We start from the raw sequence: 20,470 nt of genomic DNA on the forward strand, positions 1-20,470 counted from the left end.
TTGCACTCTGTGAAGCATTTATTTGGGCTGAAATCTGAGGTGCAGTTAACTAATGAACTTATCCTCTACAGCAGAGGTAACTCTGGGTCTTCCTTTCCTGTGGCGGTATTCATAAGAGCCAGTTGCATCATATCGCTTGATGGTTTTTGCGACTGCACTTGAAGAAACTTTCAAAGTTCTTGAAATGTTCCACATTGACTGACCTTCATGTCTTAAAGTAATGATGGACTGTTATTTATCTTTGCTTATTTGAGCTGTTCTTGTCATAATGTGGACTTACCACCAATTAACAAGGCACACCTGTTAATTGAAATGCATTCCAGGTGACTACCTCATGAAGCTGGTTGAGAAAATGCCAAGAGTGTACAAAGCTGTCAAGGCAAAGGGTGGCTACTTTGAAGAGAATCTCAAATATAAAATCTTTTTTTGGTTACTACATGATTCCATAGTTTTGATGTCTTCATTATTATTCTACAATGTAGAAAATAGTCAAATTAAAGAAGAACCGTGGAATAAGTAGGTGTCCAAACGTTTGACTGGTACTGTACATCTACAGTGTATTGCCAAAAACCACTCAACCAGGTCAGACTCTGACCTGTCCAATGAGCCAAACTGATTAAAGAATCCCAGTGCACACACACAGACACACACAATTAGAATCCACAGAGTAGCTTTTTGCTCACCCCTCCTCTGCCTCTCTCCCTCGCTTTCTCTGTGTCGTTTTCACCGTCTGTATTTCACCTCTTGAATTGGAATCTATAGAGCCCACCTCTTTTCTCTCTCCATCTGTCCTCTTCTGTCACTTTTCTCTCGTGCCGTCTGTCACTGTCTCAGGTTCTTGTTTGTTACTGTCTCATTTGTCGATCTTCTTCTGTTATGACTTGTTCTGTTCTTCTGGTGTCTCTCTCCACCATATCCTATTCTCCTGTTGCTGTCTCCGTGTCTCATCTGGTGTTTCTTTAGTTTGCAAAATGGTCAAGGGGATACCGCGGTAGTTTAACTTGTTTTGGGCCAGTGTCCGGGTCACCTAAACCATCCTCTTCCCTACCATTTGCCCCTGGCTGCTGCTGTTCTAAGTGCTCCACTTGCCTGCTGTTCTCATCTGTCCACCTCCTTGGCTCATCTGAAAAGGTAGCAAGGCAGAAGTGCAACATGTAATTAGTTCGATTTAAAGGGCGACTGCACTTTCGCCAGTTAGCTTCAGCCGGCTGATGTGGGACCTGACTTTGGATATGATGGAGAGAGACACCAGAAGAACAGAACAGGCCTGTTGCCGGGGCTAGTTAGGGATCATCAATAAATTACACAATGTAAATTACAAATATGAAATACTTTCATGTTGCACACCTTTTAGTTCTCACCCTTTCCTGCAGTCAAATGACCAAATCACCTTCTGGTGGCCTCATGGGTGGAATATTATTTATATTTTTCGTAATTTATAAACATAAAAATAAAATAAAAATCCAGTGTTTCTATGTCAAACGGTTTTGTTGTATTTCAGTCTTCTGTGATGTATATAAGGTGTAGCATTGGGATGGTACAGTGGGTGTATACTTTTGTTTCAAAGTCGATTTGTTTAACACTAACAAGAAACACTCGGTGGAACCCTAATTTTGCCCACTGCAGTAAAAGGTTAAATGCTTACAATATTTGTAAATTAATTTCTACATATTCTTGTTGTTTTAAGGTTTTTAAGTAATTGAAATTTGAAGCTTTTGGAATGAACATACTTTCCCTAATTAGCCCCAAAGGGATAAACAAAGTCAATCCAAATGTATCACAATCATTACGATCGGGTCGGGTGCTGCTGCACTCCGAATTGATGATTACTTGTATGCTGCCAGCTGTGGGCAGGATTGAAACAAACCCAACCTTCATTTACGTTGTGATGCAGTCTCATAAAACTCAGTTTTGGATGAAACTGACTTTATGACCAAAATGATCCTATTTACACTTTGTAGTCAATTTTGACAACATAAATGTTTCTGACTCGTATGAATGCCACACAGGCTGTTTTCTAAACGATACGTTGGTTTTTAGAGGCAGTTGCGCTTTAAAGTTCATGTATACTAGCAGAACCAGGGACATCTCAACTGTAAAGAAAAATTCAAATGTCCGCATAAAAGCGCAACACAACTCCAAACATGACAGATAAGAAGCTACACAGCCCGTTAGGCTATATGAATATAAAGACGCATGAGACCCCAACAAAATTTGACCTGTAGGATGGAATAAGTTATGACCTCTATGGCTGTGATAGCCGCCTATTGTTTTCTCCCGTTGTGGAGCGTCATCTGTTGTCAAAATGGGTGCTCCACCTAGCATTTTTTAAAAACATTTTCGCATTGTAATTTCAGAAAATGTCCATGATATAATGGCAGTAATAGTGGAATGATAGTGTTTGACAGTATTACATACCCACTCGCGTTGTGATTGGCTGTGAAAGTCACCAATGGGTTTCTCACATTAATTGAGTTTATGTGAGAACAAGCACTGAATTGTGTAGGGAATCATTGTACCATCTAAATATCGCTGTGAACTATCCTTTAAAATATCAACAAATTGTGGTTTTGCAGCCGTTTGAAGCTGGTGGATCAAAGCCGAAAGTAAACGGCTCAAGTGTGAGTTCACAAAAATTACACAAAATCTAACCTCAAAGCTGGCCATCTTTTCCCGTCTTTCTGGCAGCCCTTACCCTTCCCGTCTAAGTTCACGTTTGTTTATTTGTCATATACACATAACATACATGGAGTACACAGTGCAATGAAATTCTTACTTGCAGGTTAACATCTTGGCAATGCAACAACCCTAGAAAACGTAAGTAGCTTAGTGGATAAAAAGACTAATAAAAACAAAGTGGTCCACTGCGTTCTGAAACCACAGCGGGCACCTCGTCACTCCAGGGGCTTCTTGCAGTGCCTGCTACTGTCTAGCACAGTATATTGGATGTTTTTTTTTTTTTTGTCATTAAAGTTGTCAGTAAAACATATATTTAATTTTTATACTGCATGGTTTGGGGCTGCATCAAAAACATGGGGGGGCTGAAGACACAGAAACCCAGGCCTAACGACGCCACTGCTGAGCACCTCCTGTACATTTGAAAGAAAACTGAACGGGTGAATGAGATTTTGAAACAATGATATTAAACAACAGTTAATGACAAATTAGGACATGTTTTACCCAGAATTGGGTACAGCAGAAGACACATTTCTGTCTCGTATGAATTCATAAACTATTGTTATTATTTTGAATCATATCTCAAAGTCTTGTTGCCCTCAACTCTAAACACATTTTTTAAAAAGTGTTTCTGTGTTTTCACAGCAAGACAGCCACTTACATAACTGTGTGTCTGTGCCTTTGATATGACTAAACGGGTGTCTGTACTCCAACAAAGACACCACAATTAGTCACAAAGAAAAGGACACAATGACACGGTAAAACAGGTCTAAAAATACACCAAGATTGTGTTTTATGCATCTTCCTTTTAAAATCATTCGAAAGGCTATTATCAACAGTGCTCTATCCGGGTCCTTATTCAGATACGATAGACTGAATTAGGTTGGTTATCAAACTCATAAATGGGCAATCTGGGATTTGAAGAACAACAAAGCAGTCACAACGCCACTTGATTTGGTAAAACAGCTGAGGGATGGGGCTGGAGAAATGTAATATAACCAGCTATTGATGCGAGGACTGACCATTCATGAAAACAAACCGACAAACAACTTTATAATTTGAGTCCTGGCATAATAGTTTAAATAAGCTCATGAAGCACTCATAAGTTATATTCTTTAAGAATCAATGGTTGTATTTCATTTAATAGTCCAAAAATGGATGAACCAATCCCAGATTGCCCCTTTAAACGGAAGAGGAATGCATTTATAATGTACTACATGGCTCTGAGAATGAATCATAAGTTATAACCACGAATCATAACCACAAATGCCATGGTTCTAAGAATGAAAGACATGTAAGTTACACAGTACATCGTAGTCATTGAATACACATTCCAAAGGATAAGTGGTGAGAATTCAAACATTTACAAACAGAGGTAACTATCAAGCATTTGCTTCGCCAACGTTGCTTGTCCAAACGTTTAAACACTTGAATGATTTAGTTTAAATACGTCCCATTGCAATGCTCCATGACATGAATGAAATAATGGCACATTTCAAAATGCCTGTGCAATTATATTTTCTGACTACGCAATTTATGTATAAGATTCATATAGTATTTATTTATTTATATTTTAAATCACACAGTAATCTGAATGTATTTATTTTCCTAGGTTGCATTGACATACTCATGTTTCTCTACGGCAAGAATGTACAAATATGAACACGTGTATCCAGGCGCAAGCCATATAAACAGCACGCGATTGATATCATAAAACGAACAACTTGACACAAAGGAGATAGCTCCAGACGTCAACGTTGATGTAAGCCCTCTGTCAAATTTGAAGAAAAAAAAAAAAACATTCAAGTCCAGGATTTTCACATGAGCCTGTCTCAAGTCACCTACAGTAACTCTTCTTAACGAACGTGTTTCCAGTGAGCAAAAAAATAGGTTAAAAATACATTTTTAACGTCGTTACAGCATCTTTTCAACGCCCTTTTAAACAAATTTAGCTCACTGGGAAGTTTGTTGGCTTCTCAATGTCCCCCGAGCATCAGCCAGACTAGGGTCAAACAGCACACTTATACATGCTTGACTTTGGGTTTGGCAGGGCTGTATTTTGATAAATGTGAGCGCTGAATTGACCCCAGTGTCCACGTTGTAGTATCAAACCTTTACTTCTGGCTGGAGATGCTTTATCCTGGACGTAAAAGGCACACATATATATATATATATATATATATATATGTGTGTTTTTGTTGTTGTATATCATATTTTACATTTGTGTGACTGTTATTGTCTTTCAGTGTTTCAGTGCTTTTGTTACTTGTCGTGTTTTATGTTTTTGTGTGGAACCCAGGAAGAATTGCTGCTGCTTCGGCAAAACATACGGCCCGGAAACATACAGAATGACAAACTTGCATCACAAAAAAAAGTGCCACCCTCTTCCCCATATAGTGCACTACTTTTGACCAGGGTCCATGGATTACATATGCAATATATAAGGAATAGGGTGCTATTTGGGATGCATACCAGATAAATACAGTAAGATAAATAGATATATTAAAAACAAAAATGGACCAAAAATAAAGTCAATAAGATATGTAAATAAGTAGACAACTACATTCATTTATAGAATATAGCAAATAAAACTCTAAGCATAACACATTTTTTGTAGTGAATTTTCATCAGCAGCTACACTCACCGGCCGGTTTATTAGGTAGACACATCTAATACCAGGCCGGACCCCCCTTTGCCAACAGAACAGCCTGAATTATTCGGGCCATGGATTCTACAAGGTGTTGGAAATGTTCCACAGGGATGTTGGTCCATGCTGATGCAATGGCATCACGCAGTTGCTGCAGTTTGGATGGCGGTACAATCATGCTTCGAACAGCCCGTTGCATCTCATCCCATTGGTCAGCAACAATGTTCAGATACGTTGTGGCGTTCAAGCGTTTCTTAATTGGAATCAAGGGACATAACGTGTGCCAGGAAAATATTCCCCACACCATTACACCACCGTTACCAGCCTGTATCGTTGACATCAGGCAGAATGGGCTCATGCTGCTTACGCCAAATCCTGGCTGCCATCACTATGACGCAACAGGAACTGAGATTCATCGGACCAGGCAATGTTTTTCCACTCCTCAATTGTTCAGTGTTGGTGATTGAGTGAAACCCAGTGTGGCCGTCTACTGCAAACGTGATAGCAACAGCCCCTCCGTGACAAAGATCGACGAGTTCTGCACACCACTGTTGTACTGCACCGTTATTTGTCTGCTTATGGCTCCCGCCTGTCAGCTTAGACAATTCTTGCCATTTTCCTTCGACCTCATGAACGAGCTGTTACCAACCGCAGGACTGCCGCTGACTGGATGTTTTTTGTTTGTCACACTATTCTCCTAGACACTGTCGTGCCGTTTCTGAAATACTGGATCTGGAGCACCTGGCACCGACGATCATACCACGCTCAAAGTTGCTTAGGTCACTTGTTTTGCCCATTCTAACGTTCAATCGATTAGTAACTGAATGCCTCGATGCCTGTCTGCCTGCTTTATATAGCAAGCCTTGGCCACGTGGCTCACTGTCTGTAGGAGCGATCCATTTCTATGAACGTGGTGATGTACCTAATAAACTGGCCAGGGAGTATATTGCAAGGCAAAATGTCTAACACCCAGTACTTTCTATGTCCCTGAGGATTTCATCAACATGTATAAAGGATATTCTGACTGACTCATTTCCAGCAGCTCTTTAGTAGCTCCCATCCTGCAGACCACCATGCCGAGGCCTGTGTTTCATCTCCATAGAATACAAGCTTTCCCTAGCCCCAAAAATATAAATAGATAGGACCTCGATACCAGGCGCTGTCAGAGGAAGGCCCTAAAAATTGTCAAAGACTCCAGCCACCCTAGTCATAGACCGTTCTCTCTGCTACCGCACGGCAAGCGGTACCGTAGCGCCAAGTCTAGGTCCAAGAGGCTTCTAAACAGCTTCTACCCCCAAGCCATAAGACTCCTGACCAGCTACCCAGACTATTTGCATTGCCCCCCCCCCTCTACACTGATGCTACTCTCTGTTATTATCTATGCATAGTTACCTTAATAACTCTACCTACATGTACATATTACTTCGACACCGGTGCCCCCCGCACATTGACTCTGTACCGGTACCCCCTGAATATAGTCCCACTATTATTATTTACTGCTGCTCTTTAAATATTTGTTTATCTCTTACTTTTTTTGTGTATTTTCTTAAAACTGCACTGTTGATTAAGGGCTTGTACGTAAGCATTTCACTGTAAGGTCTACCTACACCTGTTGTATTTGGCGCATGTGACAAATCAAATATGTTTTGACTTGAAAAATACTAAGGTTTTTGTGTTATCATGCCATTTTTTTATATATTTTTTAACCTTTATTTAACTAGGCAAGTCAGTTAAGAACAAATTCTTATTTTCAATGACGGCCTAGGAACAGTGGGTTAACTGCCTTGTTCTACCTGCCACCCATAAGGGTGCCCCACTCCCAAAGGAGGTAATAGATCTCTGCACCACATACACATTGGTTGGTAGAGACAGATATGGCAAAAATAGATGGATGTGCCAATCCCAGGTTGCCCCTTTAAAGCGCTTCCCCAATCATTATTGATGTTTTGTCAAGGATAACTATTTCATTGAATGGCAGAGGCTAGAAGGAGGATGTTGCATCTTGCAATCCAATTAGAACTGTGCAGATGCAGAGTCAGCATAACAAGTAACTATGAAGGAACACAGTAAAACTGAGATAATATAGGTTCTTATCATTTTCAAGTGTGTCCTATAGTTGGCATGTGGAATGTTTTTTTCCTCCTCTTGATGTGTGCAAATAAATACGACATCAAAGAATAATGATATATCCTTTTCTAAGTGTGAGGAATCGGACCATTGATTTGGGTCTAACAGTAAAACAAATGGAACGAACACCAGTCATCTAAATTAGCATTGTTGTGTGTGCTTACATTCCTGATGTCACCTGGGTTAGGCCCAGATCATTGGAGTCTTCCTTTCCAACGCGGGAAATGGAAGACATCTCCATGGCTAGTCATGCCGGCTTTCTAGTCCCATCTGGGTTCTCCAGTGGAAGTTGGGCCTCCCTTCCTCCCCTCACGGTGCTCCTGTTGTTCTTCCCTGAGGCATTGTCCCCCTTCAGCTTTTTAGGCAGGCAGAAGTCCTTGAAGCACCTCTTGAAGTTCTCATCCAGGAAGGCATAGAGGACGGGGTTGAGGCTGCTGTTGGTGTAGCCCAGCGCCACGCAGAAGAAGTAGGCGGCCATGACGGCGGTGGTCTCGGGCACGCTCACCAGCGCCTTGACCAGGATGAAGATGTGGATGGGCGTCCAGCACACTACGAACACCACGACCACCACCATGACCAGGCGGGTGATGCGCCGCAGCTGCCGGTCCTTTTCCCGGGAGCCCGAGAGGAGACGCACGCTCTTGAGTCGCAGCACCATGAGGGTGTAACACACGGTGATGATGAGCACGGGCACCACGAAGGCAAACACAAACACACAGACCTTCATCAAGGTGTCCCAGTACACGTACGGTTCCGGGAACTGCAAGGCACACTCCGTGGTTCCTAGAGGGAGTGGAGGGAGGGGAGGTCGAGAAAGAAAAAGCACTGATAAATGCACCTACGCTCAAGCAAAGTGTTCTGAGAACACATAACATTTCACGCTGCGTCTGGTTCATCTCTCACTCTGTGACAATGTTATGGAACGGCTAATGCGCACTCAAAAAGGGAACATCCTACTAATAGCGCAGATATTTTTTTTCACTTATCCACAACTCCATCTGTATTCAGAAACAATATTTGGTGTAAGGATAACAGCAAGCTCATTACCAACAGATGGCTTAGACGTAATGCATTTCCCCTCAACAAAATAGAGGAGAGAAGGTCTGTATTAGACCTTTATGTTCTGGGATTAGACGGGCACTTCTGCACTTTGATTCACTCCACCTAAGGAATCTGAGAGTAAAAACGAAATGAACCAACTCAATCTGTGCACAGTGTAAGGCATGTTCATTATGTTCTCTTGGGATAATTTCACCCATAAGAACTGTGTGTGTGTGTGTGTGTGTGTGTGTGTGTGTGTGTGTGTGTTTGCCTGCGTACGTGCATATTCAAGCATTCATGTTTGTGTGCGTGCTTCATGAGTGTGTGTGTGTGCTTCATTAGTGTGTGTGTGTGTATGCGTGCTTTTATGATTTAGTGGGTGCCGGCATGTATGCATTCCAGCGCTCTCACCATTGTTGGACTGGGTGCCACCCAGTAACAGTGCTGGTACCCCTGCTGCAGAGGACAGCATCCAGATACATATGTTGATGATCTTGGCTTTGATCGGTGTCCGGAAGTCCAGGGCCTTGACCGGGTGGCAGACGGCGACATAGCGGTCCACACTCATCATGGTCAGGGTGAAGATGCTGGTAAACATGTTGTAGTAGTCGATGGAGATGAACACCTTACACACCACCTCGCCAAACGGCCACGAGTTCAACAGGTAGTCAGTACTCTGGAAAGGCATCGTCGTGGTGACCAGGGCGTCAGCCAGAGCCAGGTTGAAGATGTAAATGTTGGTGGCTGTCTTCATCTTTGTATACCTGTTTCAAAACAGAGTCAAGAATGGAGGGTAGAATGTGTTAGGTCCACATCCGAGTTTAAATACAAATTTAAATAATCTGAAATACTCTATCTGGGCTTGATTCAGCTTGTCTGGCACAGTTGAACTCTAGTGCAAACTCCATCCATCTGGCAGACTAGAGCAGCCTTTTTCAAACCTCTCCTCGGGGACCCCCAGACGTTTAAGTCATGGGTAACTGCAACTCAACATGGCTGCGGGAACATGGGTGTGTCAACATAGACGGGCGTATCAACACAAGTGAGTGTGTGGAAAGCGAACAGCTAATTGGGCAGATTTGTTGCCACTCAAGACTGTTTCTGTGAGCGAGAGCATCCTATACTGACGGTATGAGGTCAATATCCTTCCAGGATACCCGGGCCAGGTCGATTAGAAGGGCCTGCTCGCTGAAGTCTTTTAGGGAGCATTTGACAGTGATGAGGGGTGGTTGTTTGACCATGGACCCATTACGCACGCAGGCAATGAGGCAGTGATCGCTGAGATCCTGGTTGAAGACAGCAGGGGTGTATTTAGACGGCAAGTTGGTCAGGATGATATCTAAGAGGGTGCCCATGGTTATGGATTTAGGGTTGTACCTGGTAGGTTCCTTGATAATTTGTGTGAGATTGAGGGCATCTACCTTAGATTGTAGGACGGCCGGGGTGTTAAGCATATCCCAGTATAGGTCACCTAACAGTACGAAGTCTGAAGATAGATGGGGGGCAATCAATTCACATATGGTGTCCAGGGCACAGCTGGGGGCTGAGGGGGTCTATAACAAGCGGCAACGGTTGTTATAAACAAGACTTGTTTCTGGAAAGGTGGATTTTTCAAAGTAGAAGCTCTAATTATTTGGACACAGACCTGGATAGTACGACAGAACTCTGCAGGCTATCTCTGCAGTAGATTGCAACTCCGCCCCTTTGGCAGTTCTATCTTGCCGGAAATTGTTGTAGTTGGGGCTGGACATTTCAGGATTTTTGGTGGCCTTCCTAAGCCAGGTTTCAGACACGGCTAAGACATCCGGGTTGGCGGAGTGTGCTAAAGCAGTGAATAAAACAAACTTAGGGAGGAGGCTTCTGATGTTAACATGCATGAAACCAAGGCTTTTACGGTTACAGAAGTCAACAAATGAGAGCGCCTGGGCAATGGGAGTGGTGCTGGGGGCTGCATGCCCTGGGTTAACCTTTACATCACCAGAGGAACAGAGGAGGAGTAGGATAGGGGTACGGCTAAAGGCTAAAAGAACTGGTCGTCTAGTGCATTCGAAACAGAGAGTAAAAGGAGCAGATTTCTGGCCATGGACGAATAGATTCAAGGCATAATGTACAGACAAGGGTATGGTAGGATGTGAGTACAGTGGAGGTAAACCTAGGCATTGAGTGACGATGAGAAAGGTTTTGTCTCTAGAGGCACCAGTTAAGCCAGGTGAGGTCACTGCATGTGTAGGGGGGTGGGACAAAAGGGCTATCTAAGGCCTATTGGGCAGGCCTGGGAGCTCTACAGTGAAATAAGACAATAATCACAAATCTAAACAGCAATAGACAAGGCATTTTGACATTAGGGAGAGGCATGTGTAGCCGAGTGATCATAGGGTCCAATGAGTAGCAATAGGTGTGTCATGGAGCCAATTCAGTAGCCGCTACTACGCTAGGCGAGCTGGAGACACGGCGATTCAGACAGCTAGTGGGCCGGGGCTAGCAGATGGGCCTTTGGCGACGTCACAACGGAAGAGCCTGTTGAAACCACCAGACCAGTTGTGATGGATCGGCGGGGCTCCGTGTCGGCAGTAAAGGGTCCAGGCCAATTGGCAAAAGAGGTATTGTAGCCCAATAATTGGCTGGTGGACCTCTTCGGCTGGCCGGAAGATGGGCCTAGCTCTAGGCTAGCTCAAGGCTAACTGGTGCTTGCTTCGGGACAGAGACGTCAGCCACTCGGATTGCAGCTTGCTAGCTGCGATGATCTGGTGTAAAGTTTCAGAGCTTGCGGTAGGAATCCGGAGATGTGGTAGAGAAAAAGCAGTTTGATATGCTCTGGGTTGATATCGCGCTGTGTAGACTGGCAGGTATTGACCGAGCCATGGCTGGCTGGTGTCCTAGTTAACGGTGAGGAACGCTAGCAGTGGTTAACTGACCACTAGCTAGTAGCTAGTTAGTTGGCTAGCTCTGATGGGGGTTCCGGTTCTAAAGTATAAGAATAGTAGATCCGTACCACATTGGGTGAGGCGGGTTGCAGGAGAGTATACTCAGTCCGTAGATGGAAAGTGAGATTAAAATTTCGACGAAATATATACGAAAAGAAAATGATATTTACATGGGACAAGACAAAACACACGTCCAACTGCTAAGCCATCTTGGAACATCCATCTTCTACGTTAGTTCCCCTAAACTGCTACGTAAACAAACTATCAGTCCCGATAAAACCAGCATCACCACACAGGAACTGACCAATGAAAACATTTAAAGAATTTAAAAATAACACAGCTCATTCAAAACCATCTAACCAATCACATAGCACTGATGTTACGCCCATCGCCGATGATCCACCCACTTATTTCACCATGCCCACTTCCAGACATATTTCACGTAGGCAGTTACCACATAGAGATAGATAGAGGACTCTAGTGCCCAAAAGACCATTTTAGCATTAAGGACTTTCACCATTTTTAAGTTGTCAACTGGGTGGACTTCCTATGGGTTAGGAAGGATCACATGATTCAATCTGGGTCATCAACAGGGATCAGCAAACATTCCATAATGGCAGATGGCACTAAATCGCACATTTGGACTTTATACCTGTTCAAACAACACCCTAGGTGGTAGTATGCACCCATCTTTTTTGTTTGCAAACTCATAAAAGTAGTAGAAGAAGCAAATTGACTACTTCAAAATGGATATTGCCTCAATGGTACTGCCAATGCGCTCAAAAATCCCATAATGAGGCAGATACAATGATGCAATGTCTATCTAAGTCTATGTGTTATCCATACTTGGGATGTTTCACAATTTTGTTGTAGACCTGTACTAGCACACCTGATTCAAGGGCTTGATGATTAGTTTAATCATTTAAATCAAGTGTGCTGGTCATGGAATAGTTTAAATACAATTAAAATAATGGTTGGGTCCAAAAGTATTTGAAAGATTTCAAATAGTATTTGAACTCAGGTGATGTAAGATTGTTATTGACAGTTAATTAAAGAACTTGATGAAACCCAATGGGAAAACTCATCCATCTGTTAAATTGTTATCATCTCGGCTGGTGATTCTATTGATAGTCCCAACAACATGAGGCAGACTAAAAGTAATTAAATTCTCATTCAAGGTATTTTTATCTGTAAACAACTATACATGTAACTAGGGGAGAAAATGACAACAGTCATGTACTGTATAAATGAGTAAAGTCATTTCTGTCTGATATTTTGATATGGAGAAAAAAAAACTTGGCAGGGCTAGCTTAGCAGCTGTCATACTTTTAAACACCCACACCAGTTAAAATCCACTTTTTCAAGCTGAAAGATGATGGCCAGAGCTTACCCATGATGTTGCACAACAATTTAAGTCAATAAGTCATTGTTTTAGTCAAAGTATAATACACTACATGACCAAAAGTATGTGGACACCTACTCGTCGAACATCTCATTCCAAAATCATGGGCATTAAAATGGAGTTGGTCCCCCCTTTGCTGATATAACAGCCTCCACTCTTTAGGGAAGACTTTCCACTAGATGTTGGAACATTGCTGCGGGGACTTGCTTACATTCAGCCACAAGCATTAGTGAGGTCAGGCACTGATGTTGGGCGATTAGACCTGGTTCGGAATTGGTGTTCCAATTCATCCCAAAGGTGTTCGATGGGGTTGATGTCAGGGCTTTTTGCAGGCCAGTCAAGTTTTTCCACACCAATCTTGACAAACCATTTCTGTATGGACATCTTTTTGTGCATGGGAGCATTGTCATGCTGAAACAGGAAACGACCTTCCCCAAACTGTTGCCACAGAGTTGGAAGCACAGAATCGAACAGAATTTCATTGTATGCTGTTGAATCAAGATTTCCTTTCACTGGAACTAAGGGGCCTAGCCCAAACCATGAAAAACAGCCCCAGACCATTAATCTTCCTCCACCAAACTTTACAGTTGGCACTATGCATTGGGGCAGGTAGCGTTCTCCTGGCATCCGCCAAACCCAGATTTGTCCATTGGACATGCCAGATGATGAAGCGTGATTCATCACTACAGAGAAAGCGTTTCCACTGCTCCAGAGTCCAATGGTGGCGAGCTTTATACCACTCCAGCAGACGCTTGGCATTGCGCATGGTGATGTTAGGTTTGTGTGCGGCTGCTAGGCCATGGAAACCCATTTCATAAAGCTCCCGACGAACAGTTATTGTGCTGAAGTTGCTTCGAGAGGCAGTTTGGAACTCAGTAGTGAGTGTTGCGACTGAAGACAGATGATTTTTACGCACTACATTCTAAAGCACTCGACAGTCCCATTCTGTGAGCTTGTGTGGCCTACCACTTCACTGCTGAGCCGTTGTTGCTCATACAGTAGACATTTCCACTTCACAATAACAGCACTTACTGTTGGCCAGGGCAGTTCTAGCAGTGCAGAAATATGACGAACTGGCATGTTGAAAAGGTGACATCCTATGATGGTACCATGTTGAAAGTCACAGAGCTCTTCAGTGAGGCCATTCTACTGCCAATGTTTGTCTATGGAGATTGCATGGCTGTGTGCTCGATTTTATACACCAGTCAGCAACGGGTGTGGTTAAAATGGCCAAATCCACAAATTTGAAGGGTTGTCCACGTACTTGTGTATATATAGTGTATATTTGGGTTTGAAGTGACAAATCTGAACTACCCTCTTTGTGCAAATCTATGTGAATGCGGTGTCTTTTCATATGGTATGACATACAATTATTTTCAGCCTACGTTAGTTTCAGGGCTGAGTTCATTTGAATGTTACCACCCACCAGCATGGCATTGTCTTTTTAGTCAGAAACCGCAGCAAAGTTATTCCTCTTCACGACTGAGATGAGCCAAACACCTTTATATAAATAACACTTAGCAGCCTGAGCCATGGAGCAAATAAAAATAGGGGGAGCAAATGTATGTTTTTGCACCTACACTATTTCCCCCCCAGAAAAATCCATTCGATTATTTGTCAATTTTCCCCCCAAGATGAATGGTTTTGGCCACTAAAGTTTTTCTTTCACTACACGCTTCAATTGATGTAACGCTAGCTAGAAACCACGAAATAAAACTAAAGGAACTTGTCATTTGCAGTGGTGTAAAGTACTTTAAAGTACTACTTCATCATTCTTTTTTTGGGGGGGGGGTAAAATAACTTTTTACTCCATAAATTTTCCCTGGACACCCAAAAGTACTTGTTACAGTTTGACAGGAAAATGGTCCAATTCACACACTTATCAAGAAAACATCCCTGGTCATCCCTACTGCCTCTGATCTGGCAGACTCACTAAACACAAATGCTTTGTTTGTAAATTATGTCTGAGTATTGGAATGTTCCCTTAGCTTCCCCGTCCAATATATACAGTATTTATATATATATATTTTTTTTAAACAAATTGTGCTGTCTGCTTTGCTTAAAAAGGAAGTTGAAATAATTTATCATTTTACTTTTGATAGTTAAGTATTTTTAAAACAAAATACTTTTCAACTTTTACTCAAGCAGTATTTTACTGGATGACTTTTGTCATTTTCAATTAAAGTGTCTTTACTTTTACTCAAGTATGATAATTGAGCACTTTTTCCACCAAAAGTCATTGTAGCCTATCATTTCACTTCCCCTGTGAAAACCGCGAGCTTCATTTTATTCTTTCAAATGACTTCTATGGTGGATTCGCGGCCTCAATTTAAGGCGCCACAACTTTGGAGATAACAATAGATGGCGAAGTCAAAGATAGGCCAGTGGTTTCCATCTGTGGTCAAGTTTTCCCTATATCAATGCTTATGATAAATCCAGCTCCAGGTCCAACCATAGAGCCATCTGGCTAATCGTTTGAATATGGTGTAGTACTTTTTTTTTTTTAAACAAGAGATAAGATTAGCTAGCCAGATTAGGTTAGCATGCTAGCTAGTTACACTGACAGCTGTAAATGCCCTATTTGTTGATGTTTATCAACTCCGTGAGGAAATTCCCACACCCAATTCGTGAATATGTATAAGTAACCTTCATCATTCTTCGGGGGTGGAACCTAAACATACATTTCACTTGAGGCTGCTAGGGGACGGCTCATAATAATGCCTGGAATCGGAGCGAATGGAATGGCATCAAACACATATATACCAAAATGAACGAATGGCGGGAATCAACGTAATTGCGCATTACATGACGCATTCTCAGTAGGATGAGCCGAGTATGCTGATATTTGTTGCTTAATGCATTATTTATTCTAGAAACAGTATGTCCTAAAGAGCATGTAGTACGATTAGTACACAGTTTATGTAAGAAGTAGGCAAGACAGATTAGGCAAGACAGCCATTAATTATTTAAGTAATAAGGCACAAGGAGGTGGGGTATATGGCCAATGTACCACGGCAAAGGACTGTTCTTACGCACGACGTGGTATATAGGCCGTATACCACAAACCCCCGAGGTGCCTTATTGCTATTATAAACTGGTTTCAAACGTAATTAGAGCGGTAAAAAGACATGTTTTTTCATAATAGTGGTATATGGTCTGATATACAAAACAGATATCACATTTACATATGTATTCAGACTCTTTACTCAGTACTTTACTCAGTACTTTCGCAGCGATTACAGCATAGAGTATTCTTGGGTATGACTACAAACTTGGCACACCTGTATTTGTGGAGTTTCTCCCATATTCTCTGCAGATGCTCTCAAGCTCTGGATGGATGGGGAGCGTTGCTATTTTCAGGTCTCTCCAGAGATCTTTGATCTCGTTCAAGTCCAGGCTCTGGTTGGGCCACTCAAAGACATTCAGAGACTTGTCCCGAAGCCATTCCTGCATTGTCTTGGCTGTGTGCTTAGGGTCATTGTCCTTTTGGAAGGTGAACCTTCGCCCCAGTCGGAGGTCCTGAGCGCTCTGGAGCAGATTTTCATCAAAGATCTCTCTGTACTTTGCTCCATTCATCTTTGCCTCGATCCTGTCTAGTCTCCCAGTCCCTGCCACTGAAAAACATCCCCACAGCATGATGCTGCCACCACCATGCTTCTAGGCATGGTGCCAGGTTTCCCCCAGACCATACACTTGGCATTCAGGCCAAAGAGTTCAATCTTGGTTTCATCAGACCAGAGAATCTTGTTTCTCATGGTCTGAAAATCTTTAGGTTGCCTTTTGGCAAACTCCAAGAGAGCTGACATGTGCCTTTTACTGAGAAGTGGCTTCCGACTGGCCACTCTACCATAAAGGCCTGATTGGTGAGTGCTGCAGAGATGGTTGTCCTTCTGGACAAATCAAAGTATATTTTAGATGATAGATTCTTCAAAGTAACCACTCTTTGCCTTGATGATAGCTTTGCACACTCTTGGCATTCTCTCAACCAGATTCATGAGGTAGTCAGTCGCAAAAACCATCAAGCACTATGATGAAACTGGCTCTCATGAGGACTGCCACAGGAAAGGAAGACCCAGAGTTACCTCTGTTGCAGAGGATAAATTCATTAGAGTTACTAGCCTCAGAAATTGCAGCCCAAATAAATGCTTCACAGAGTTCAAGTAACAGACACATCTCAACATCAACTGTTCAGAGGAGTATGCGTGCATCAGGCCTTCATGGTCAAATTGCTGCAAAGAAACCACTACTAAAGGACACCAATAATAATAAGAGACTTGATTGGACCAAGAAACACGAGCAATGGACATTAGACCCGTGGAAATCTGTCCTTTGTTCTGATGAGTCTAAATTAGAGAATTTTGGTTCCAATCGTGTCGGATGATCTCAGCATGTGGTTCCCACTGTGAAGCATGGAGGAGGTGTGATGGTGTGGGGGTGCTTTGCTGGTGACACTATCTGTGAATGATCTATTATTCAAGGCACACTTAAACAGCATGGCTACCACAGCATTCTGCAGAGATACGCAATCCCATCTGGTTTGCACTTAGTGGGACAATCATTTGTTTTTCAACAGGACAAATGACCCAAAACACCTCAAGGAGAGTGATGTTCAGAGGAGTATGCGTGCATCAGGCCTTCATGGTCAAATTGCTGCAAAGAAACCACTACTAAAGGACACCAATAATAATAAGAGACTTGATTGGACCAAGAAACACGAGCAATGGACATTAGACCCGTGGAAATCTGTCCTTTGTTCTGATGAGTCTAAATTAGAGAATTTTGGTTCCAATCGTGTCGGATGATCTCAGCATGTGGTTCCCACTGTGAAGCATGGAGGAGGTGTGATGGTGTGGGGGTGCTTTGCTGGTGACACTATCTGTGAATGATCTATTATTCAAGGCACACTTAAACAGCATGGCTACCACAGCATTCTGCAGAGATACGCAATCCCATCTGGTTTGCACTTAGTGGGACAATCATTTGTTTTTCAACAGGACAAATGACCCAAAACACCTCAAGGAGAGTGATGGAGTGCTGCATCAAATCACCCGGCCTCCACAATCAACCAACCTCAAACCAATTGAGATGTTTTGGGATGAGTTGGACCGTAGAGTGAAGGAAAAGCAGCCAACAAGTGCTCAACATATGTGGGAACTTCTTCAAGACTATTGGAAAAGTATTCCACGTGAAGCTGGTTGAGAGAATGCCAAGAGTGTGCAAAGTTGTCATCAAGGCAAAGGGTGGCTACTTTGAAGAATCTATAATCTAAAATATATTTTTATTTGTTTAACAGGGTTTTGCTTACTACATGATTCTATATGTGTTATTTCATAGTTTTGATGTCTTCACTATTATTTCTACAATGTGAAAAACCCTTGAATGAGTAGGTGTGTCCAAACTTTTGACTGGTACTGTATATTTGCATATCGTTTAACCCTCCCATAAAAAGCATGTCTCTCATTTTGTCGCATTTTGCACCAAACATATTGTATGTTACCCATATGGTTCTGGTCAAATTGTGCACTATTTAGGGAATAGGGTGCCATTTGGGACACAACCATAGTCAAATCCTAGTCCTTAGGAGTACATGATAAAGTTACAGCCATTGCAGGGGTGATGAGGCCTCCATCTTCCAATGACTTCTGTCACAGGTGATTTATGGACAGACCCCAGTGAAATAACTCCATAACAACAGGACTGAAACCACAATCTTCCCTAAAATCAATGACAGCGCTGTGGTGGTAATTTAACCATAACAACAGAGACATGTTGCCACTTCAGTTCAGAAGTACAGTAGAGGAATTCCATTATGCCCATATGGTTATATGCTAATAAATCATATGAAATAAGGCATATTTGGATCCACTTTGCAAGTGCATTCAATTTCCTGATTGCTAAATGTATAATCTCTCCTGGACAGAAATTTGCGCTAGAATTTGACTTCTGGGTAAACGAAATTACTAAATGTAAAATTTAGGAAAATTATATTAAGAAGAACATATGTAAGATAAAAAATAAGTCACCCAGATAAAAAAATATACAAATTCTGAACTGAGCTGGCTACATAAAAACGGATAGCTGAGAGTATCACATTTAGCTAACCAATAGAATTGAATTAACTTAGGGAGGTGACGGAATGGCCCTATGGAAGACAGGTAATGTGCGATCGATCTGATTTGCGGTAATTGTCTAGTCTGGGGCATTTTGTGAGGCGTTGGTGCAATGCACATGATACCAGCTCTGACTTATTTGTCTACACCACATAAATAAAACCCAATGAGGTGCAGGCATTATAGAGGACCCCTGGTTTTAAATTACACATTTAAAACACTTTTAAACATTGCCCCAGAAAAGTAGCATTCCAACTGTAAAAAAGCCCAATAGTAAAAAGGTATTGTTCCCTCCAATAGAACGGAACAGTATGGGTCATGATTGAAACAAAATAATCAACACATCATATAGTGTTTGTACACTTTGTACAATAAAGTTTAAACATGCACCTGCCACTGGGTGGCTCACAAGTGTTGCAGATGTCAGAAAGATGCACTTTTTGCTTTTTTGTGCTAAAATGTAGTCAGGTGTATTGCATGGGCATCTTACTGTATTGTTGTATTTTTGCATACCCTTAATTTACCCAAAATCTTTAGCAATAGCCTATAAATTGTCAAAGTTGATATCAATGCAATATTGAGGTGAGTGAGCAAATAGATCACGATAAACCTTACCTGATGATAACGTACATGACGAGGCAGTTGCCCACCAGGCCCACCACGAACACCACGGAGTACACAGCTGTGATGATGGGGATGATTGGGGACATGGGATCCTCTTCCCAGTCAGAGTCAAAAGTCAGATTGTGACCTTCTGGGTATCCAGACTGCGAAGTAGCATTCATATAACAGTCTTCGACGAGCGCCGTGAGGCACTTGTCTTCTTTGAAAATTTCAACCGGGGTGCCTTCCATATTTGGTTATGCTTGACCACCTAAAGAAAAGGAGATAATGGGGCTACCAGCATATGCCTATGGCTATGCGGGAATGAAACCAGTGAGAGAGAAAAAATAACGATAAAAAAGTTGAAGGTGTGCGTCAAATTATAATTCATAATTTACGTTTGTATATTAAACCAACTTTCCTATGTGCCTTTCAAAAAACGAATGGAAACGATCCAACTCCATTATATATACAGAGTAATTGAATCGTATTTTCACTGTGATAACACAATTAAAGCTTAACGCGTAATGCATAATTTCACCAATCCGGGCAATTGGTAACTTACCCTCTGGATATTAGTTCCTTCTGTTCCTTTTTTTGTGTCTGTAAAATATGGAAATTATGCTGAGCGAAACGATGTTAGATCTTTGCTGTTTGATTGCAGAAGGATATGGCTCGCCAAACTTTGTAGAGCGGAGTATGAGAGAGACAAGCACAACACCGCCGCTCACCGGAGACTCGAGCACACGCACAGCGCGGGCTGCGCCGCGCACTCCCGCTCAAATATGACGTCAGAGAAATAACAATAACCTCAACATAGGATCTCTATGAACGTCAACATAGGATCTCTATGAGCCTCAACATAGGATCTCTATGAACCTCAACATAGGTTCTCTATGAGTGTCAACATAGGATCTCTATGAACCTCAACATAGGATCT

At 42.2% G+C, this 20,470-nt stretch overlaps 1 protein-coding gene across 1 annotated transcript; it reads right to left on the bottom strand.

Annotated features, from left to right (window-relative positions):
- Positions 1-2,710: 2,710 nt before the first annotated feature.
- Positions 2,711-20,270, bottom strand: LOC109899043 (delta-type opioid receptor-like). Its single transcript, XM_031836012.1, has 4 exons — positions 20,096-20,270; positions 19,543-19,844; positions 8,903-9,255; positions 2,711-8,233 (listed from the first exon to the last, which is right to left on the bottom strand). The coding sequence occupies exons 2-4, from the start codon at positions 19,779-19,781 to the stop codon at positions 7,698-7,700; spliced, it is 1,128 nt and encodes a 375-aa protein (XP_031691872.1). The 5' UTR covers positions 19,782-19,844; positions 20,096-20,270; the 3' UTR covers positions 2,711-7,697.
- Between the last annotated feature and the right edge of the window lie 200 nt (positions 20,271-20,470).

Source organism: Oncorhynchus kisutch, linkage group LG11, assembly GCF_002021735.2.
Source record: "Oncorhynchus kisutch isolate 150728-3 linkage group LG11, Okis_V2, whole genome shotgun sequence".
In the NCBI taxonomy this organism is placed as follows: Eukaryota; Metazoa; Chordata; class Actinopteri; order Salmoniformes; family Salmonidae; genus Oncorhynchus; species Oncorhynchus kisutch.

Coding starts and splice junctions, on each gene's coding strand:
- LOC109899043 (XM_031836012.1), bottom strand. CDS start 19,781: ATGGAAGGCACCCCGGTTGAAATTTTCAAAGAAGACAAGTGCCTCACG. Junction 9,256..19,542: donor GTCATGTACGTTATCATCAG/GTAAGGTTTATC, acceptor GTTTTGAAACAG/GTATACAAAGATGAAGACAG. Junction 8,234..8,902: donor TGGCACCCAGTCCAACAATG/GTGAGAGCGCTG, acceptor CACTCCCTCTAG/GAACCACGGAGTGTGCCTTG.